At 37.7% G+C, this 15,743-nt stretch overlaps 3 protein-coding genes across 7 annotated transcripts; all 3 read right to left on the bottom strand.

The window, feature by feature from the left end:
- Positions 1–284: 284 nt before the first annotated feature.
- On the bottom strand, positions 285–3,226 carry LOC108033313 (sodium- and chloride-dependent glycine transporter 1). Its single transcript, XM_017107589.3, has 9 exons — positions 2,926–3,226; positions 2,622–2,753; positions 2,398–2,561; positions 2,245–2,336; positions 1,677–2,134; positions 1,480–1,622; positions 974–1,102; positions 675–881; positions 285–611 (listed from the first exon to the last, which is right to left on the bottom strand). The coding sequence occupies exons 1-9, from the start codon at positions 3,086–3,088 to the stop codon at positions 336–338; spliced, it is 1,764 nt and encodes a 587-aa protein (XP_016963078.1). The 5' UTR covers positions 3,089–3,226; the 3' UTR covers positions 285–335.
- An 887-nt stretch (positions 3,227–4,113) lies between these two features.
- Positions 4,114–6,928, bottom strand: LOC108033450 (sodium-dependent noradrenaline transporter-like). The gene is made up of 9 exons (XM_017107782.2): positions 6,636–6,928; positions 6,218–6,349; positions 6,004–6,167; positions 5,846–5,943; positions 5,202–5,674; positions 5,000–5,145; positions 4,814–4,942; positions 4,522–4,728; positions 4,114–4,457 (listed from the first exon to the last, which is right to left on the bottom strand). The coding sequence occupies exons 1-9, from the start codon at positions 6,796–6,798 to the stop codon at positions 4,188–4,190; spliced, it is 1,782 nt and encodes a 593-aa protein (XP_016963271.1). The 5' UTR covers positions 6,799–6,928; the 3' UTR covers positions 4,114–4,187.
- Positions 6,929–8,303: 1,375 nt separating this feature from the next.
- Positions 8,304–14,041, bottom strand: LOC108034226 (sodium- and chloride-dependent GABA transporter 1). 5 transcript variants are annotated; one of them, XM_050885077.1, is made up of 11 exons: positions 13,865–14,041; positions 11,552–12,452; positions 10,652–10,783; positions 10,416–10,591; positions 10,312–10,352; positions 10,130–10,250; positions 9,725–10,064; positions 9,446–9,603; positions 9,258–9,386; positions 8,992–9,198; positions 8,304–8,930 (listed from the first exon to the last, which is right to left on the bottom strand). In XM_050885077.1, the coding sequence occupies exons 2-11, from the start codon at positions 11,910–11,912 to the stop codon at positions 8,670–8,672; spliced, it is 1,926 nt and encodes a 641-aa protein (XP_050741034.1). In that variant the 5' UTR covers positions 11,913–12,452; positions 13,865–14,041; the 3' UTR covers positions 8,304–8,669. The 5 variants fall into 5 exon arrangements, with proteins under 5 accessions (XP_050741034.1, XP_016964560.1, XP_050741035.1 ...); XM_017109071.3 differs by having other exon boundaries at positions 11,552–12,192; XM_050885078.1 differs by having other exon boundaries at positions 11,552–12,098.
- Between the last annotated feature and the right edge of the window lie 1,702 nt (positions 14,042–15,743).

Below are 15,743 nucleotides of genomic sequence, written 5' to 3'. Positions count from 1 at the left end.
TATAAATTTTAAATCTGTAATGCCTTCGAGGTACGGGTTTGGTTCAATGCTAATAGGAATACTGGTATTTAGGTACTCTTTAAAGCTCTTCGAGTTACGGGTTCGGTAAAACGCTAAGCTATGACCCAAACCACATAGAAATACTGGTTCAGTACACGTTAAATACCCTGTTTTAAAACTATGAAACATAATGTTCTTCGTTTATAAACAACACCTTGCTTAGTTCGTCAATGAAAAGAGGTTTCTTCTATGCCATTTTAGGACCATTCAAACATTCTAAAAACTTATTGATATCACGAATTTATTTATAACATGCTTTACATTTACATACATCACTAATTAACCTCCTCGGTAACCTCAAAAAGCTGATGGGTCATCTCAGTGTTTCCTACAGCTTCCTCGTACTGCTGGCGGTGCTCCATCTCAACCGGATACCAGTCGGTGGGTCGACAGGTGCGCCTGCAGCGATCACTAAAGGTGCCGGTGCTCTGGAACAGGTAGTACAATCCGAAGCCAGGTATGGCCAGAATCGGCAACCACACCAGTATTAAAGATATCACAATGATCACTGCGGAGAAGTGGCTCACAAGGCTCAAACCTATTCCTGCCAGCTGGACAAAAAAGAAAACATTAAGCTTATACAAAACTACATACAATGAAAGACCATAACCAACCAGACAAATCAGTAAAATAATTGGAGCTATGAATCGGATAATGAAAACCTTCCAGGAGGCAAACGGTTGCCCCAACATAAACTCAATATCCCGCTGGAAACGTTCTCGACCGTAGATCCACAGAACCACCAAAATGAGCAGTAGATGCAGCAGACTGTGAGTGGCAAGGGCGTCACTACCAAGAGCAAAAAAGAATGAAATACCATGCTGGAAAAGTATTGAAAAAAGATCAGTACACTCTAATTAATTTGCGAAATATAGACAATAGAATTTTTTATACTAAACATCAAAGTACTTACGTTTGTGCAAAACATAAAAGAACATAATGCAAGACCACCAATCAGTCCAAACGTTACCTCCTGCTTTCTCTCCCTAAGTTTTTCAAACTCGTCAAATATACTTTGCAGAACAGTGAAAATTTGGGTCGTCTGTAATGAAAAACATAAAGAATGTATGTAGATCTGTAATATGATATAGTGTGCTAAATTTGCATGCTTTAATGTCGATCTTTAATATAGTGTATCGTCTATCATATATATGTTACACTAATAATTTAAAATAAAACTTTAACTTCATATACATACATATATTTTAACTTATGATTTTATAACATTAGTTATTTTTGTATCTCTGCTAGAAATTCTTTATATTGGTAACTGAAATTACCTCACACAGAAAAATCATTTTCAAAAAGGTTAAGTATCCCATCAGTTCTGATTTTAAGCCCTCAACATGTTGTTATTGATTGATAAATTATTATGTTGTTAAACTTATAATACCGAGATATATAAATAGTTTTACTCACCATTACAATAAGAGCAGCCATTAATAACATAGTATAGTAAATAAAAGTCCACAAATTCGCCCAACCCATTGTCGATATGATAGAAGCACCGGACAAAAACAACAGCCAATCGTGCAACACATAGTTGGTAGCATCACTAACCTCTATAAAAAATAAAGATAGCTAAGATGATAATAAAAATTCAGGATGTCGATTACCCTTGAAGTAGTGATCCAGCATAAAGGAGACCAAGCCGAACAAAATGAAAATAAAGACCTGTCCAAAGGAAATAATCCAACTGAACGACATTATGTTGGTCTTGAACCCATTGAAACTGGAGAGGGCTATCACGGTGCCCCAGCCAGCGCCGAACGCCTGTAGAGCAATGATAAATGTCGAGACACTTCCCATAGCTAAGTGCTCTGCTTCCGGAGTCAGATATTTGTTGACCCCCGTAAGAGCTCCGGGGAGAAATAGAAAGCGCAGAAAGCACACTAAAAGAAGAGCCAAGGTCCCGATTACCATGTAGCGTATGAATTTTCCAAACTTCTCCGTCTCCGAGAACTTGTAAAATATGAATGCAATCATCGCCCATACCAGAACGAAAAGACCCAGTAAATGCCAGGACAGCTCGAATTCCTCCTCCGGATATCCTATTTCATTACTGAAGTGGTTTCTGAAAGGTAAACACTAATTATTATTATACATGTTCCGAAGTACACATTTATTTTTATTATAATAGCAGCGATATTTAATAATAAGTGCAGGCAGCTAAAAAATACTTACTCAAAGTAAAGAACGGAAGGTACATGAAATACACTGCTGTAATAATCGGTTTCATTTTCGTTTTCATCAAATGCCTTTGTAATATTACAAATCTTAAAAATGCAAAATAAAAAAAGTTATTTCTTTGCCGGCAATTCCTTGCAAATTTCTTACGGTCGATTGACCACTGGACACATTATGCCAGGATTCAAAGCCTTCACAGCTCCAGGGTAAAGTGGGTCGAAAAGAGTTGACCATGAAGAGAAGGGGCACAGCGGCAAAAATGCTGTAGTAGACGAGCATGGATATACTAAGAAAGGCGCTCACATAGCCCATGCCTGAAAATACAATTATAATAAATACATATTAATGTATTACAATTATTTTCGTTTGCTTACCTTTAAAGAATGGTGACACTCGAAAGGCGGAGATGAAACCACTGCTGGAAAACTGCCCCATAAAGGAGTGAACGACCAGGATTGGAACCAAATATATCACCATATAAACAAAGTACGGCAATATGCCAAGAACTAAAAGAAGAAAATCAAACATTTAAATTTAATTCTGAGTCATCGTGTCAGATGTCAATTGAGGAGGTAACGAAATGTCTTGGCAACACAACGCCCCTAAAAAGATAAGCCCAACGCAGGAGCTTATCAGCCCTATAATACAGAGAGAGTGCTGTTTGCTTATATGACTTACTGCCCAATTCAAAGAAGTACCAGTACGAGGCTGCGAAAACATCGAGCTTCAGAGCTAATCCGAGGCAGGCAAATATATAGTCCGTGGGTTTTTCCCACTTCCCTCGATTTAGATCCGGGGAAAAGGGCCTTAGCCCAGTGCCGTACGATGTTTCGTACACCATGATGCGACGATTATACTATATTATTCGGCCACAAGAGATGTGAGGGATTCTCATATACGGGCACGATGAGATTTGGAATTATCCGCGAGCGTTTTTACTTTAAATTGACGGACTAATTAGTAGAACCGATGCCGGCGAACTGAATCCGATCCCGACGGCAAGCCGCTGTTTAGCTCATCCCGCTTCACTCAGATGCTTATGCCCTAACGTCGGCGATTCATACTTGCTCTTCCAGCAAATACGGAATATTAAGAAAACATAATGTAATACTTCAATTAGTTTATAATAATTCTCTTAATCATATAAATAGTTTGAACCAAAACTTACATAAACTTACTATTAAAATCCCCCAGCTGAAAAAAGATTAACTACTTCCTGGATTGATGTTATAAATTCTGTAAGGGTATTTCTATTTCTGACCATTAATTGTCTTCTCTGCTATTTTATTTAAAAAGCACACTATCATAGCTCTTATATCAGTGACTGTCGCTTATCGTCGTGCATTGCCAAGTTCATTTCGATGCGAGAACTGGAAACTGATATATTGGGCTGACAAACAGACGCAAAGTCATAGCGAAAAACCCAGGGAACACTCAGTGAGCAATTGAAAATTGAAAACAAACAAGTTTCCGCTCTTTTTGTGGATTTTGATTATTAGTAAAGCGTTTAATTTTACTGGTCTGTTTGTTGATAATCAAAAGATAGAATCAGTTAAGAAATTGATAGTGCTAAATATGAGGGTATTAGAAGTAATTAATTGTTATTGATAACCTCAGTGTGCTTTCAAATCTATTAAAAGTTAGCTATATTTTATAAGTATAATTAAAATGAATATGTATTTATATAGTTGTACTCATATGGGTACTGCCATATAAAAGGCCTTTAATCACTCAGCAAAACTGAATATTGAATGCTGTGGTGCTTTTTCTCACAATCTTAATGTAGGGAAATATTTAAAATAATTTTGAGGTCAATTTTATATTATTTTCTATACATCTTTGTTCTATTTTTTCAATTTCCGTTGATACTTTTGTAAGATATTTATTGCAATTGATCGATAATTTACTATATTTCGTAAATTTATTATATCTTATTTCATCTACTCGGTAACCTCAACAAGCTGGTGTGCCTCGGTGTTTCCCAGAGCTTCCTCGTACTTCCTGCGGTGCTCCATCTCAACCGGATACCAATCGGTGGGTCGGCAGGTACGTCTAAGGCGATCGCAAAAAGTGCCAGTGCTCTTGGAAAGGTAGTAAAATCCATAGCCAGGTATTGCCAGAAGGGGTAACCATACCACAACAATGCACATCACAAGGAACTCATCCGCGACGAAAGAGTGATCTTCTATGGACCAATATATTCCCAACGGCTATTATAAAAAGTAAAAATGTGGGCATTCAAATTTATAAAAGAGGTCTAAAAATATTGCAAACCATTAATATCAATAAAATAAATGGAGCTATGTAACGGAGTACATAAATTTTCCAGGGGGCAAAAAGCTGGCCCAACATAAACTCAATATCCCGCTGGAAACGTTGTGGGCCGTAGATCCAGAAAACCACCAAAATAAGTAGTATATGCAGCAAAATGTGTGAGAAAGTAGCATCCGAGTAGAAAGAACAAAAATAGGTAATACCATGCTAGAAAATATAAAAAGTAGTCGATCAGCCAAAAATTATTACAGGGTGTATTGGAACTTCTGGTAAAGAAATATTAGGTACTTACATTTGTGCAAAAGAAGATGGAACAGAATGCGAGCCCACCAATAAGGCCGAAGGTTACCTCCTGCTTTCTTACTCGAAGTTCCTCAAACTCATCAAACAAACTTTGCAGGACAGTGAATATTTGAGTAGACTAAAATCGCAAATAAAATCTTTAATTCCTAAGTAACTTTTAGCAGGATGAACTTACTATCGAAATAATAGCCGCCAATAGTAAAGTAGTGTAGTATATTATAGTCCATAGGTTCGACCAACCTATTGTGGACAAAGCACTGGCAGTAGACAAAAACATCAGCCAAACGTTGTGTATGTCTTTATCAGAGTCTTTATCAAACTCTGAAATTTAAATAGAAAGTTTATCAGAGTTTGTAAAATTGTGCAGTTGTATATACCTCTGAAGTGCTGCTCCAGCATACAGGCAACCAAGCTAAACGTAATGAAAATAAGGATCTGTCCAATGGAGATAATCCAACTGTACGACATTATGTTCGTTTTGAATCCATTGAAACTGGACAATGCTATCACACTGCCCCATCCAGCTCCGAACGCTTGTATGGCAATGTAAAATGTTGAGGCAGTTCCCAGTACCCAATTATAGGGTCTTGGAGTTAAATATCTGGCTAGCCACGACAGATCTTTTGGGAGAAAGAGAAAGCGTACAAAGCACACTAAAAGAAGGATCAGTGTGCAAGTAACCATGTAACGCAAAAACTTTCCAAACCTAGCTGCATCCGAAAATTTATGAAATATAAATGCAATTACTGCCCAAACTACAGCGAACAGGGTCACTAAGTACCAGGACAGCTCATAGGCGTCATTCATTTCTGGCATACCACCTTTCTCTCGCAAGCCCTCAAAAAAATGCCTACAAAATTAGAGCAGATATTGATTTCTATAATAATAATACTAGTAAATATAAAGTATTTAAACAAAACACTATTTATCAAATGAAAAAGAATGTTTATTAAATTTAATATTACTTTAATATTTTATGAATACGAAAATTTTGAATTTATAAATAATATTGTCTACTTACTCATAGTAAATCACGGAAGGTACGTACACTTTCCTCATGTATTTTGCTGTATCGTTTTGAGTTATGGAGAGCTCTTCATTAATTGTTCCATTACATATCTTTAAGAGCCCAGATAATTTTTATTTGATCATAAGATTTGTTCACCCATAATTTCTTACTGTCGATCGAGCAGAGGTCTCATTAAACCAGTATTTTAAGCCCTCACAACTCCAGGGTAAGGTGGGTTGAAAAGAGTTTATTATATAGTATAATGGCAGAGCAGCATATATGCTATAATAAATGAGCATTGAGAGCGTCAGAAAAACGCTTAGATATCCCATGCCTAAAATCAAATTAAAATGTAATATCTCTTTACATTTGCTTTGGACTTACCTTTAAATAAAGGAGACAGGCGAAAGGCGGAGATAAAGCCACTGCTGGAGAACTGGCCCATGAAGGAGTGAATAAATATGATGGGAACCAAATAAATTACCACATAAACAAAATACGGCCAAACCCCAAGAACTAGAAAGCACGATTCAAATAATATAAGTTTAGTTATCTAAGGTCTTAAACTTATATTATAATTATACGCAAAAACACAATCTCAAGATACAAAAATCATTTATTTACTTAGAATTAATGTTTTACTTCCAATTTAGTTATTTAAGGAAGCTCAAGTTCTAAATTTAGTTCAGTAAATGCATTCAAATTGATAAGCAGTGCAACGCCCATAAAAGATTCTCTAACCCTGAAGCTATTTAGCTCTGTTATAATAGATAAAAAAGCGCAATTAATTTGTTCTACTTACTGCCCATATCCCGGTGTAAATAATACGTAATGTCGAAGACATCCATCTTCAACGCTAGTCCTACACAGGCAAATATATAGTCCGTGGGTTTTTCCCATTTTCCTCGATTTTGATCAGGAGAAAAGGCCTTTTGCCCGGTACTATACGATGTTTCATACACCATATTATTATTTTTGGATTTTAAAGTGGTTTTTATATAGGCACCATGAAATTTTTCACGCTGGTAGAGGAAGACTATGTGAACGATAAAATATCCGCGAAATTTTTACCTTAAATAGAGGGATTAAACAGTAGAGCCGATGCAGGCGAACTGAATCCGATCTCAACGGCAAGCCGGTGCTCGGCTCATCGCACTGGACTGAGATGCTCATGCTACTTATTATATTCTGGGGTGTCACAGAAATCTCTTTCAAATAAATTTCGGCACAAATTTAAGTTCCTTTTAAGTCTGTGCCAACCTCAATACAATCTCAGCAAATCGCGAAATTTAAAAATTTGATATAAGACCAATTATGTGCAAAAGGTCAGCCGTCCTTTTCTCTCTAAGCCTTCACGTCAAAGTTCGATTTGTTACCTTAATAAAAAATAAATTTTGGACTTTAGAGATCGAATACATTTATTGTTTTCATTCATTATTATTATTTATAATATTATATTTGAACACATTTTAAACAAGACAAGTAATCGATCGAAATCGTAACTAACTAACGTAATTTTTACTTTTCGTGCAACCACTAAATTCGGACTTTTCGAGGTAGGCTCTATATCGATCTTAGATAGAAAGTAAAATCATTAAAGTGCCAAACAAACTCACGAAAATTAAGTTTTCTATATATTTTAGTAATTGCATTCAAATCAGTAACTCAACGCCCCCAAAAAGGAACTAAAGAATGAGGGATCATAAAAACACTATGCAAAAGGGATAGCACTGGCAGTTTGTTTAACTTACTGCCATATCACGGACCATAAAATACGTGGCCTCAAAGAATCTATTAAACAAGTCGCGAACGTTTTGCTTTGAAAAGACGGATACCAACTACAAGTCGAGTTTCCTATACTGAGATGCTCCCCATAGGCTTAAATTATTTTTAAACATATTAAAATTTGAAATAAATAATTTTTTTGGAAACTATATTTATATAGTTTTTATATAAATTTAGAAACTATATTTCAAAGCTTCTTAGGGTATTGGCATTTTCTACCATAAATTTTCTACTCTGAGACTATTTTTTAAATTGATATTAACAGAGCTTTCATATCTCCGCCATTTTCCTTTGTTCGTTTACATTGCCAAGTTCATTTCGATGAGAGAACTATAACTTTTGTGCTCTGAAAATGGGCAGACAAACAAACGTTAGAAAACAAATCCAGATGCAGTAAAAACTTTTACGCTCAAGCTGTTGATAATATAACAATTATGCGCTAATTAAGCGTTTAGCGTACAATCACTGAAAGTGCTTTTGCACAATGAAGCGTTAAATGTGATTGAATAAACCTAACATTATTACTGCAAATTGCTCCCGTTGTACACTGTGCGTGTGACGGTAGACTGCTGGCATAGCAGTTCCCTTGATGAAACACCGCTGATCTTCTGCTTAAAAACATTTTATATATCTGAGCATGACCAATATTCTTGGGCCCCAAAAGAAGACATCGAAAATAATCTAGTACATGGCTAAAAGGTAAAACTTTATTATTTCGTAACAATATTTTTTGGCCGAAGCTTGTCGAACTTTTTTAGTAGGCAACTACTAAATATCACCAGTTTATTGTTCACTATAGCTAGCATTTGGAAAATATCAGTACGACTCCATTATAAAATCCAACGATCACTACTAGCACGTGATCTGTATATGTATATACTCGTGTGCGGGTGTGTTAGTGTGGTTGTTGTGTGTGTGAGTGGTGTGACCGTGTACGTGAGTATGACCGCATATGGGTGTATAATAAAAGTGAGTTCAGTTCAGTTCGTTTGTAATGTGGCGACGCCTTAAGTGTTGAGTTTTGATCTAAAGAGTATTCGATATTTAGGCACTATGTGGTATTGGCATTGGCATCGATCACCAGCATCTCGGAGATGCCCATGATTTCCTCGTAGAATCGACGGTTGTCCGCATCCACCGGATGCCAGTCATGTGGTGCAAGGCACTGTTGCAGTCGCTGGCGCCAATTGCCGTTCGTCCGACACACCTTATAGACCATATACGAAATGGCCGTTAGGAGAATCAGTCCCTGACTCATGTAAATCAGGACATCGTGTAGGCGATCGCGGGAAAATAAATAAGTGAGCTGGAACTGGAAGAAAAAAGTTAACAAGGGTTTATTCATTTACCTTCAATTTCAGGCCACTACTTACCAAACACAGTCCCAGAAAAATGGGCGTGGCAAATCGTATAAAGAATATTTTAAAGCTTGAGATCGTTTTGCCCAGCATAAACTGCAAATCGCACTGGAATCGAACGCGACCATAAACCCAAGTGGTCATCACCAGAAGCACTCCCGAGATAAACGCATGGGTAAACATGGCCAAATTGGGCAGCTGGGTCAGTTGACTGAAGCCCAACTATAAAATAAATCTCAAAATTATGCAACGGTTTCAAAAACATTAAATTCCAAACCCACCTGAGTACAAAAATATACTGAGGAGCCTGAGAGGCAGAAGACCAAAGAAGATATAACTATTGTCCTTTTCGATCGCAAAGTCTCGAACTCATCAAACAAGGCAGTTATAACGGACATCATTTGAATAATCTTAAAAATATAGGAAATACAATTATTAAAATTTTATTTAACCGGTAAGTTTTACTTACCAAGGCACATAGTTCCGATAAGAATATCATGCCAAAAAAGAGAAAGGCCCAGAGATTTGGTGTCGTCGAAAACGTCCCAAACAAATAGGAAAAACAGAGGTACAGAAACTGCATATGATGTTTCTCGTCCACATGCAGTGGCATCATGCCCACATGGTCTAGTTAAAGAATAAATATTATATATAATATAATATGAAGACATTTTAGTTTATATTAAGAAAGGGCTATTTAAATAAGGTATATGAAATTATATGAATTGATCAAAATCTTTGTTCCCACCTTCAAAGTGATCGTGGGCCACATTGCAGCAGAGAAGTCCCATTAACCCGATCGTGATATGAGTAAGGCACACCCAGAAGCTCAATCTTTCGGCATCGCTGCGGAAGCTGTTGTAACTCGATAGGGTTATAATACTGCCCCACCCTGGACCCAGGGCCACTCCAGCCATCAGGAGGGCGGTTCGGGCCGTTGCAAGGATGCTGTCTAAGCTATCCACCTGGGGCATCCAGTAATAATGCAGGGTATCAACCGTGACTTTTTCGTGAATAACCAGGTACAAAAACACAGCGACAAAGAAGCCGAACATCAGCACACAGAAACATCGCAGAGCCTTACCGATCTAAAAATTAATTTAATAATGTATTTCCTTTTTGATGGTTCATAAAAAATAGTGATAATACTTACAAAAGCCACAGGCTTATAAAGCATGGCCAGAACCACCAGCCAAATGGACAACACGCCTATGAGCATTGACCAAGATATGCTCATTGGATTGGAACCTTCTTGTGTAGAGGCAATCGTTGATCTGGAGAAGGTGAAGAAGTCAGCTCGAGCTCAACCATATAAAATTTGTATCAATAACTCACCTAAAGAACTCCACGGTGGAATGAGGATCGACTCTATAGTCCTAGGAACATACAATTTTATGAAAACACTGCTAATTAAACATTTAAAATAACACAAATCTTACATCTTCATTGTAATTGTCGTGCAGGGAACAATCCTCGGTGTTCCATGTGTTGTTGCAACTCATCCAGGGTAACACTCTATGTAGGGAATTCACGGCGTAGATGAGGGGCACCACAGCTCCAACACAATAGTACGTTAGAGTGCCCAGATTGAGCAGCAGAATGGCGTAGCCGATGCCTAAAAGTATGCCATTAAGCTTGAAATATTTAACAGATACAGAATCTTATAGATTCTCACCTTTGAATATGGGCGCCACCCGAAATGCTGAGATTGATCCGGAAGATGAGAATTGTCCCAGAAATGCTTGGATCAAAAATATAGGCAGCGAGTAAAAGAACATTCCCATAAGGTAGGCGATTATGAAAAATACTAGAGGGGGAACAAATAAAATCATATTATTATTTAATAATATTACATATGTATACTTTATTTTTGCTGAGTAATTAAAATCCATTCTCAACTCTGACTACTCTCAACTATTACTTATAGCTTTTTCCTATACACTACACTCATTTGTCGTGGCTAGCACTGTGTCATTATTTCACTTATCTTAAATATGGTGAGCAATGCAATTATGAAATCAATTACTTCGTGATTACCAACAACTAAATCGTTCTAAAACCAGTTGCTGAGATAATTAGGGTCGACTAATGACCGGGATTCTGGGATAGTTGTTTTGTTTTTAGCGGTAACGACACCCTGCTGTTCACCTTATCACTTGCGAAATACGAATATTGTTCAAAGTCAACGCAAAATGCCGTCATGTACGCAGGCTTGATAACCTTTGGTTTAGTTAATTGAATTTTTATTGATAGTATATGGAAATGGACACAAAGTGGGAAAACTAAGCCGAAAAGTAATTAAAATTGAAAAGGGGTTTTTTTTATATTTTTACGTGTTTTAAGTGTTACCTACGCCGTAAAAAAAAAGAAAGTAACAAAGAAATCGTATTGAAGATAATAAATGCCGTTTGGAAACATTTTATACTTTTAATTTTTATAGATAAGAAAATGTTTGGCCTTCCAAAAAATATTTATTCTTTTAGAGTGTGTACTTATCATTTATTTTTGCTCTTTTGGAGGGTACCAACTTTTAAGTACCTTTTCCCTGGATCTGCGAATGCTTAAGGGTACTTACGCCAACCGCCGTGAAGTATTCCAAAGGTGGAGAGCTCGGAGAAGATCAGCGAACTGAAGGCGTGTGTGCAGCTGGCGAAGTAGAAGTCCGCCGACTTGGCCCACCTACCGCGTGACTTATCATGGCGATAGGGTCTCTCCAGGGTATCGTAGGCACTGCCCGACCGCACGGCCATGCTGTGCACCTGTCTGTTCCGGATCCGGCGAGCGGCGAAGGCCAAACTGCCACCCATTCCACCGCCGGTCTCCGTTTCCGCACCCTCTCCTGCAAAATCTCCAGGCAATCCGGAACCATGTTCGCTATTTTCACAGTCGCCCAGGAGCATGCAATTGTTGAGCTGCTCACCGCAGATGCCCTTCATGCTGGGTCATCAGGTGAGGAAGTGGCCACCAGGTGAGAAAGCCCGCACACCGGAGACTCTGAAGTCTCAATTAAAATTTCACAGATGCACGTCGTTCCAAGTTCATGCCGTTTTGTTCCGCTTTTGCTTGGGTTTGTTTACTTTTTTTGCGCTCTGACCTAGTTTTGAGCAGCGTTTTCTGGGTCACTTCACCAATAACAAGTTGTAGAAATCTGATCTTTAAATTATCTTCTAATGGGCTATTATTTGCCACCGGCGGCTTCACCCCGCAGTCGTAAACCTTAGACGAAATTAAAACCGATTTTGATTACTCCGGGCGCCAAGCAATCAGCTCCGTTGCTCAGCGACAAATGATGCTATTCGATGGGGATTGCCGTCCGCAAGCGACGCCAAATGAAGCAGTATTATGGGCAACACCAGCAACAAAGAGCCAGAACCCTCACAAATTTAATTAAATATATAAGTCTTTATACGACGCTTTTTCAAGCAATGCGTATGTGAGTTTGCAGCGATTATAATGGATGTACAGTGGGACGAAGGCTTTAATAAAATCAAATATAAATAAAATAATCTTCACTTGCACTTTTTTTATTTCTAAAATAGGATAATAATAAATATAGAAATGTATTATATGCTAGCATGTTTTTCTAGTTACTTTTATTGCCAAATTGAAAAAACTATTTAAATTAAAAAAAAAATATGATATCAATGATTAAATTCTTATTAAAAAATATAGTTTGCTCTTGCTCCAAAAATAAATTTATTAAAATCTATATATTTAAAAATAAAAAAAAGAAAAAATTATAACTTTTGTTCCAATGTTATTCTGCTATAGTTTGACCAACCTGGCTCCAACAGTTCTTTAAATGGGCCGTACCTATGCTATTATCAGTATCGCGAAACAAAGAAAAATTCCAACTGAAGGGGAAATCAAAACAAATGGAAATTTATTTTTAAAAACAAAGCTATCGAACAGAATCGAATCGAATCGCATCGCAACAAAGCAGAGCGCAGGAAAAAAGAGGCAACGGAAAAGTGAACGGGGGCAATGGACAGCTGATGGTGCTTTTCCCACCCCAACCCCACCTCGGCTCTCTTGGCACTCAATGCCGGTGGTCTACGGAGCGTATACTTGACATTGCTCATACGTACGGGTGGCCGAAAACGAGGCAGCTCTCTGCTTCTCTCTTGGCCAAAACGATTTCAACAAGTAAGGCGATAAAAGGGTGCGCGAAAATCAGCTGTTTTTTGTTTTGTTTCTAACTGTGCGAATTGTGTAATTCAAGCGAAATTTTCTGGCTTTTTCAATTCGGACGCCGATGACGCTGTTGATTTGGTGTGGCTCCATTTATGAGTACATTAGTGAGTGCACCGAATGCGGCGAACGTGTCCAATTAGTCGAATCGAAATGTTTACAAACAAACACTCTGGTGTGCGCAATAAATTTGCGAAAAAAATTTGAAATGGCCAAGAGGAAAGCACAAACAAATGTATGCACTGTGCGAAAAGAGGCGCCTCTACCAGTAAAATATTATAATTTTAGGCCTTCATCTGGAATTTGTCGTGAACCATAATCACAAATATTTTTTAAATTTTCAAAATAATTTTATAATTCTGGTCAAATGGGAATTCCAAACCTGAACTATTATTTTATTTTCTTGGAAACATGTTTTTGTTTTGTTCCCAGAAACCATTTAACAAGGTAATGACCATCAATACATGAATTGTATCTCTGAGTGTGCATAAATATTATCGCTTGCTTGTAGGCAAAAGACGCAAAAAGTTGGCGTCTCAAGTGTTGGCCAAGTCTGCGGGGCAGTACCTCACCCTCACCTTACCCCAATTTCCACCCCCCCAGAAGACTATGCACATACAGATAACGATATTGGCGCCACATAAACTCAATGTGTCCCCTTATCACCCGTTCGTAATCTCAGCCATCTGAATCTCACATTTGCATACAGTGCACTTTTCTATTTTGTTGGGGCGACACTTCTCGCAATCACGCACAGCACTCCTGCAAGCCAGCACTGCGCGAATGGTAATCCACACCCGAATCTCGATCTGAACCCGAATCGGAAAAGCTGCGACTGCGACGCACGTTGTCGGCGCGTCTGCCAGCGAACGACTGAAAACTGAAGAGTGAAAACACAGCCAGATAGTCGCCGAGTGTCGGACGAGTGCGAATGTTGCTGCTGTTGCTGTTGTGACTGCTGATGTTGCTGCTGTTGCTGCTGCTGTTGTTGCTGCTGTTGTTACTGCAGATGTTGCTCGTGTCTCTTATCGCAGTTGCTGCTGTGCTACTTTTACTCTTCGGGAGAAATGCAAAAGAGTGACAGAGGAAAGAGCGCATTTCAGCCAAGAATTCATTTTTCAAATGCTCTACAGGTGGAGCAAGTCATTGAAGTATAAATTACACTGTATAAGCAACTTAAAATATTATTTTTAAAAGACATGGTGTGAAATATGACAAGAATTTAATCATAAAGTGAGAGATTAATTTTAAACAAATTTAAAAGATTTCAAAAAAAAAAATACTTATATTATTATAAAAATATTTAGATTCCCAATCAATCTATACGCATTTCTATAATTTTTAACTGAATCAGTTAAATTATGTATACATCAATACGTTTATTATAAATGGTTAAATATTTAAGCTCCTGTTTGGCCTATATTATATATGTCATGTTATATTATAAACTTAACTATTATTATTAGGCTACTTCTTATAATAGCTCAATTTATATTAATAGGCTTATGTATTACAGATAAGTAAACCAAAAATAAAACCCGAAAATGTAAAATCAATTTCGAATCCAACTATTAAACTCCCAAATAGCTTCCAATTATTATATTAAATTAAGTATGCATAAGCTGGTTATTATTTACCCGCAAGTCGTATCAATTTTCTAAATTACATATATGGTCGAAGACAAGAGCACACCAAATTCGCATTGACCCCGCGACTTCTGTGTGATTTTCTCTGTGCCGGTCAATTACCGGCTATTGCCAAAACGAAGCCCAGTAGGAAATTTCTTGCCATTTTCGAGCCGGACTCCAAGTAAGGGGAGACTGTCGACACGATTGACGCTTGACTCTTGGCCGCCGGCGTGCAATAAATCATTGCAGTCGGTTCAATGCAGTCGATTCCATCGCAAGACATTACAAAGAAAAAATTAATACAATAAATAATAAACATATTTAAACACTTTTCGCTAGATATTTTATAAATTTTCATGTATTTTGCCAAATTCAAGCTTAACTTTAAAGGAATCTTGGATATATATTTTTATACTTTAAAGATAATCATAAGAAAAATGCATACAAAATAAAAAGCAAATTTTTCAGAATTTCGCTCAGTGTGCTCCAAAGAAGGTGTGGTGAGAAAATGTTGAAGGAAGTCTGGGGGGTTTGTTATTGATACACTGACGCATTTCATTCAACGGCCAAATGCGGCAACAAAAGCGAAACTACAAACACGAAAAACAAGCGCGAGACTTTGTAAACCGCATCTGAAACTCGAAGTGGGAAACACAAAAAGGGGGTCAGAGTAGGGGGAAAATCACGCAACAGTTGGATTTTTCTATAGTAAATCAAATGATACAGGGGGAAAACAAGTGCGAGAGGCCGCCGCTGATTCGACTTGATTTGTGACTGCCTTTTGCATCCGAACGCAGTTGGAGACTTTGCGCATGCGCATGAACTTGACATTTCAGCTTTCGATTCGATTGCGTCGCTCTAATCACACTTTATTTAGAGGAAAGGGGTTCCATGTGACAATTTCAGGCAATGAATCAATCAAATGCATTAGGAGGCGTAAACGTGCGG

This window comes from Drosophila biarmipes, chromosome 2L (genome assembly GCF_025231255.1).
Source record: "Drosophila biarmipes strain raj3 chromosome 2L, RU_DBia_V1.1, whole genome shotgun sequence".
Taxonomy (NCBI): Eukaryota; Metazoa; Arthropoda; class Insecta; order Diptera; family Drosophilidae; genus Drosophila; species Drosophila biarmipes.
The sequence above is the reverse complement of the archived record's forward strand: the minus strand, read 5'-3'. Positions and strand labels throughout refer to the sequence as shown.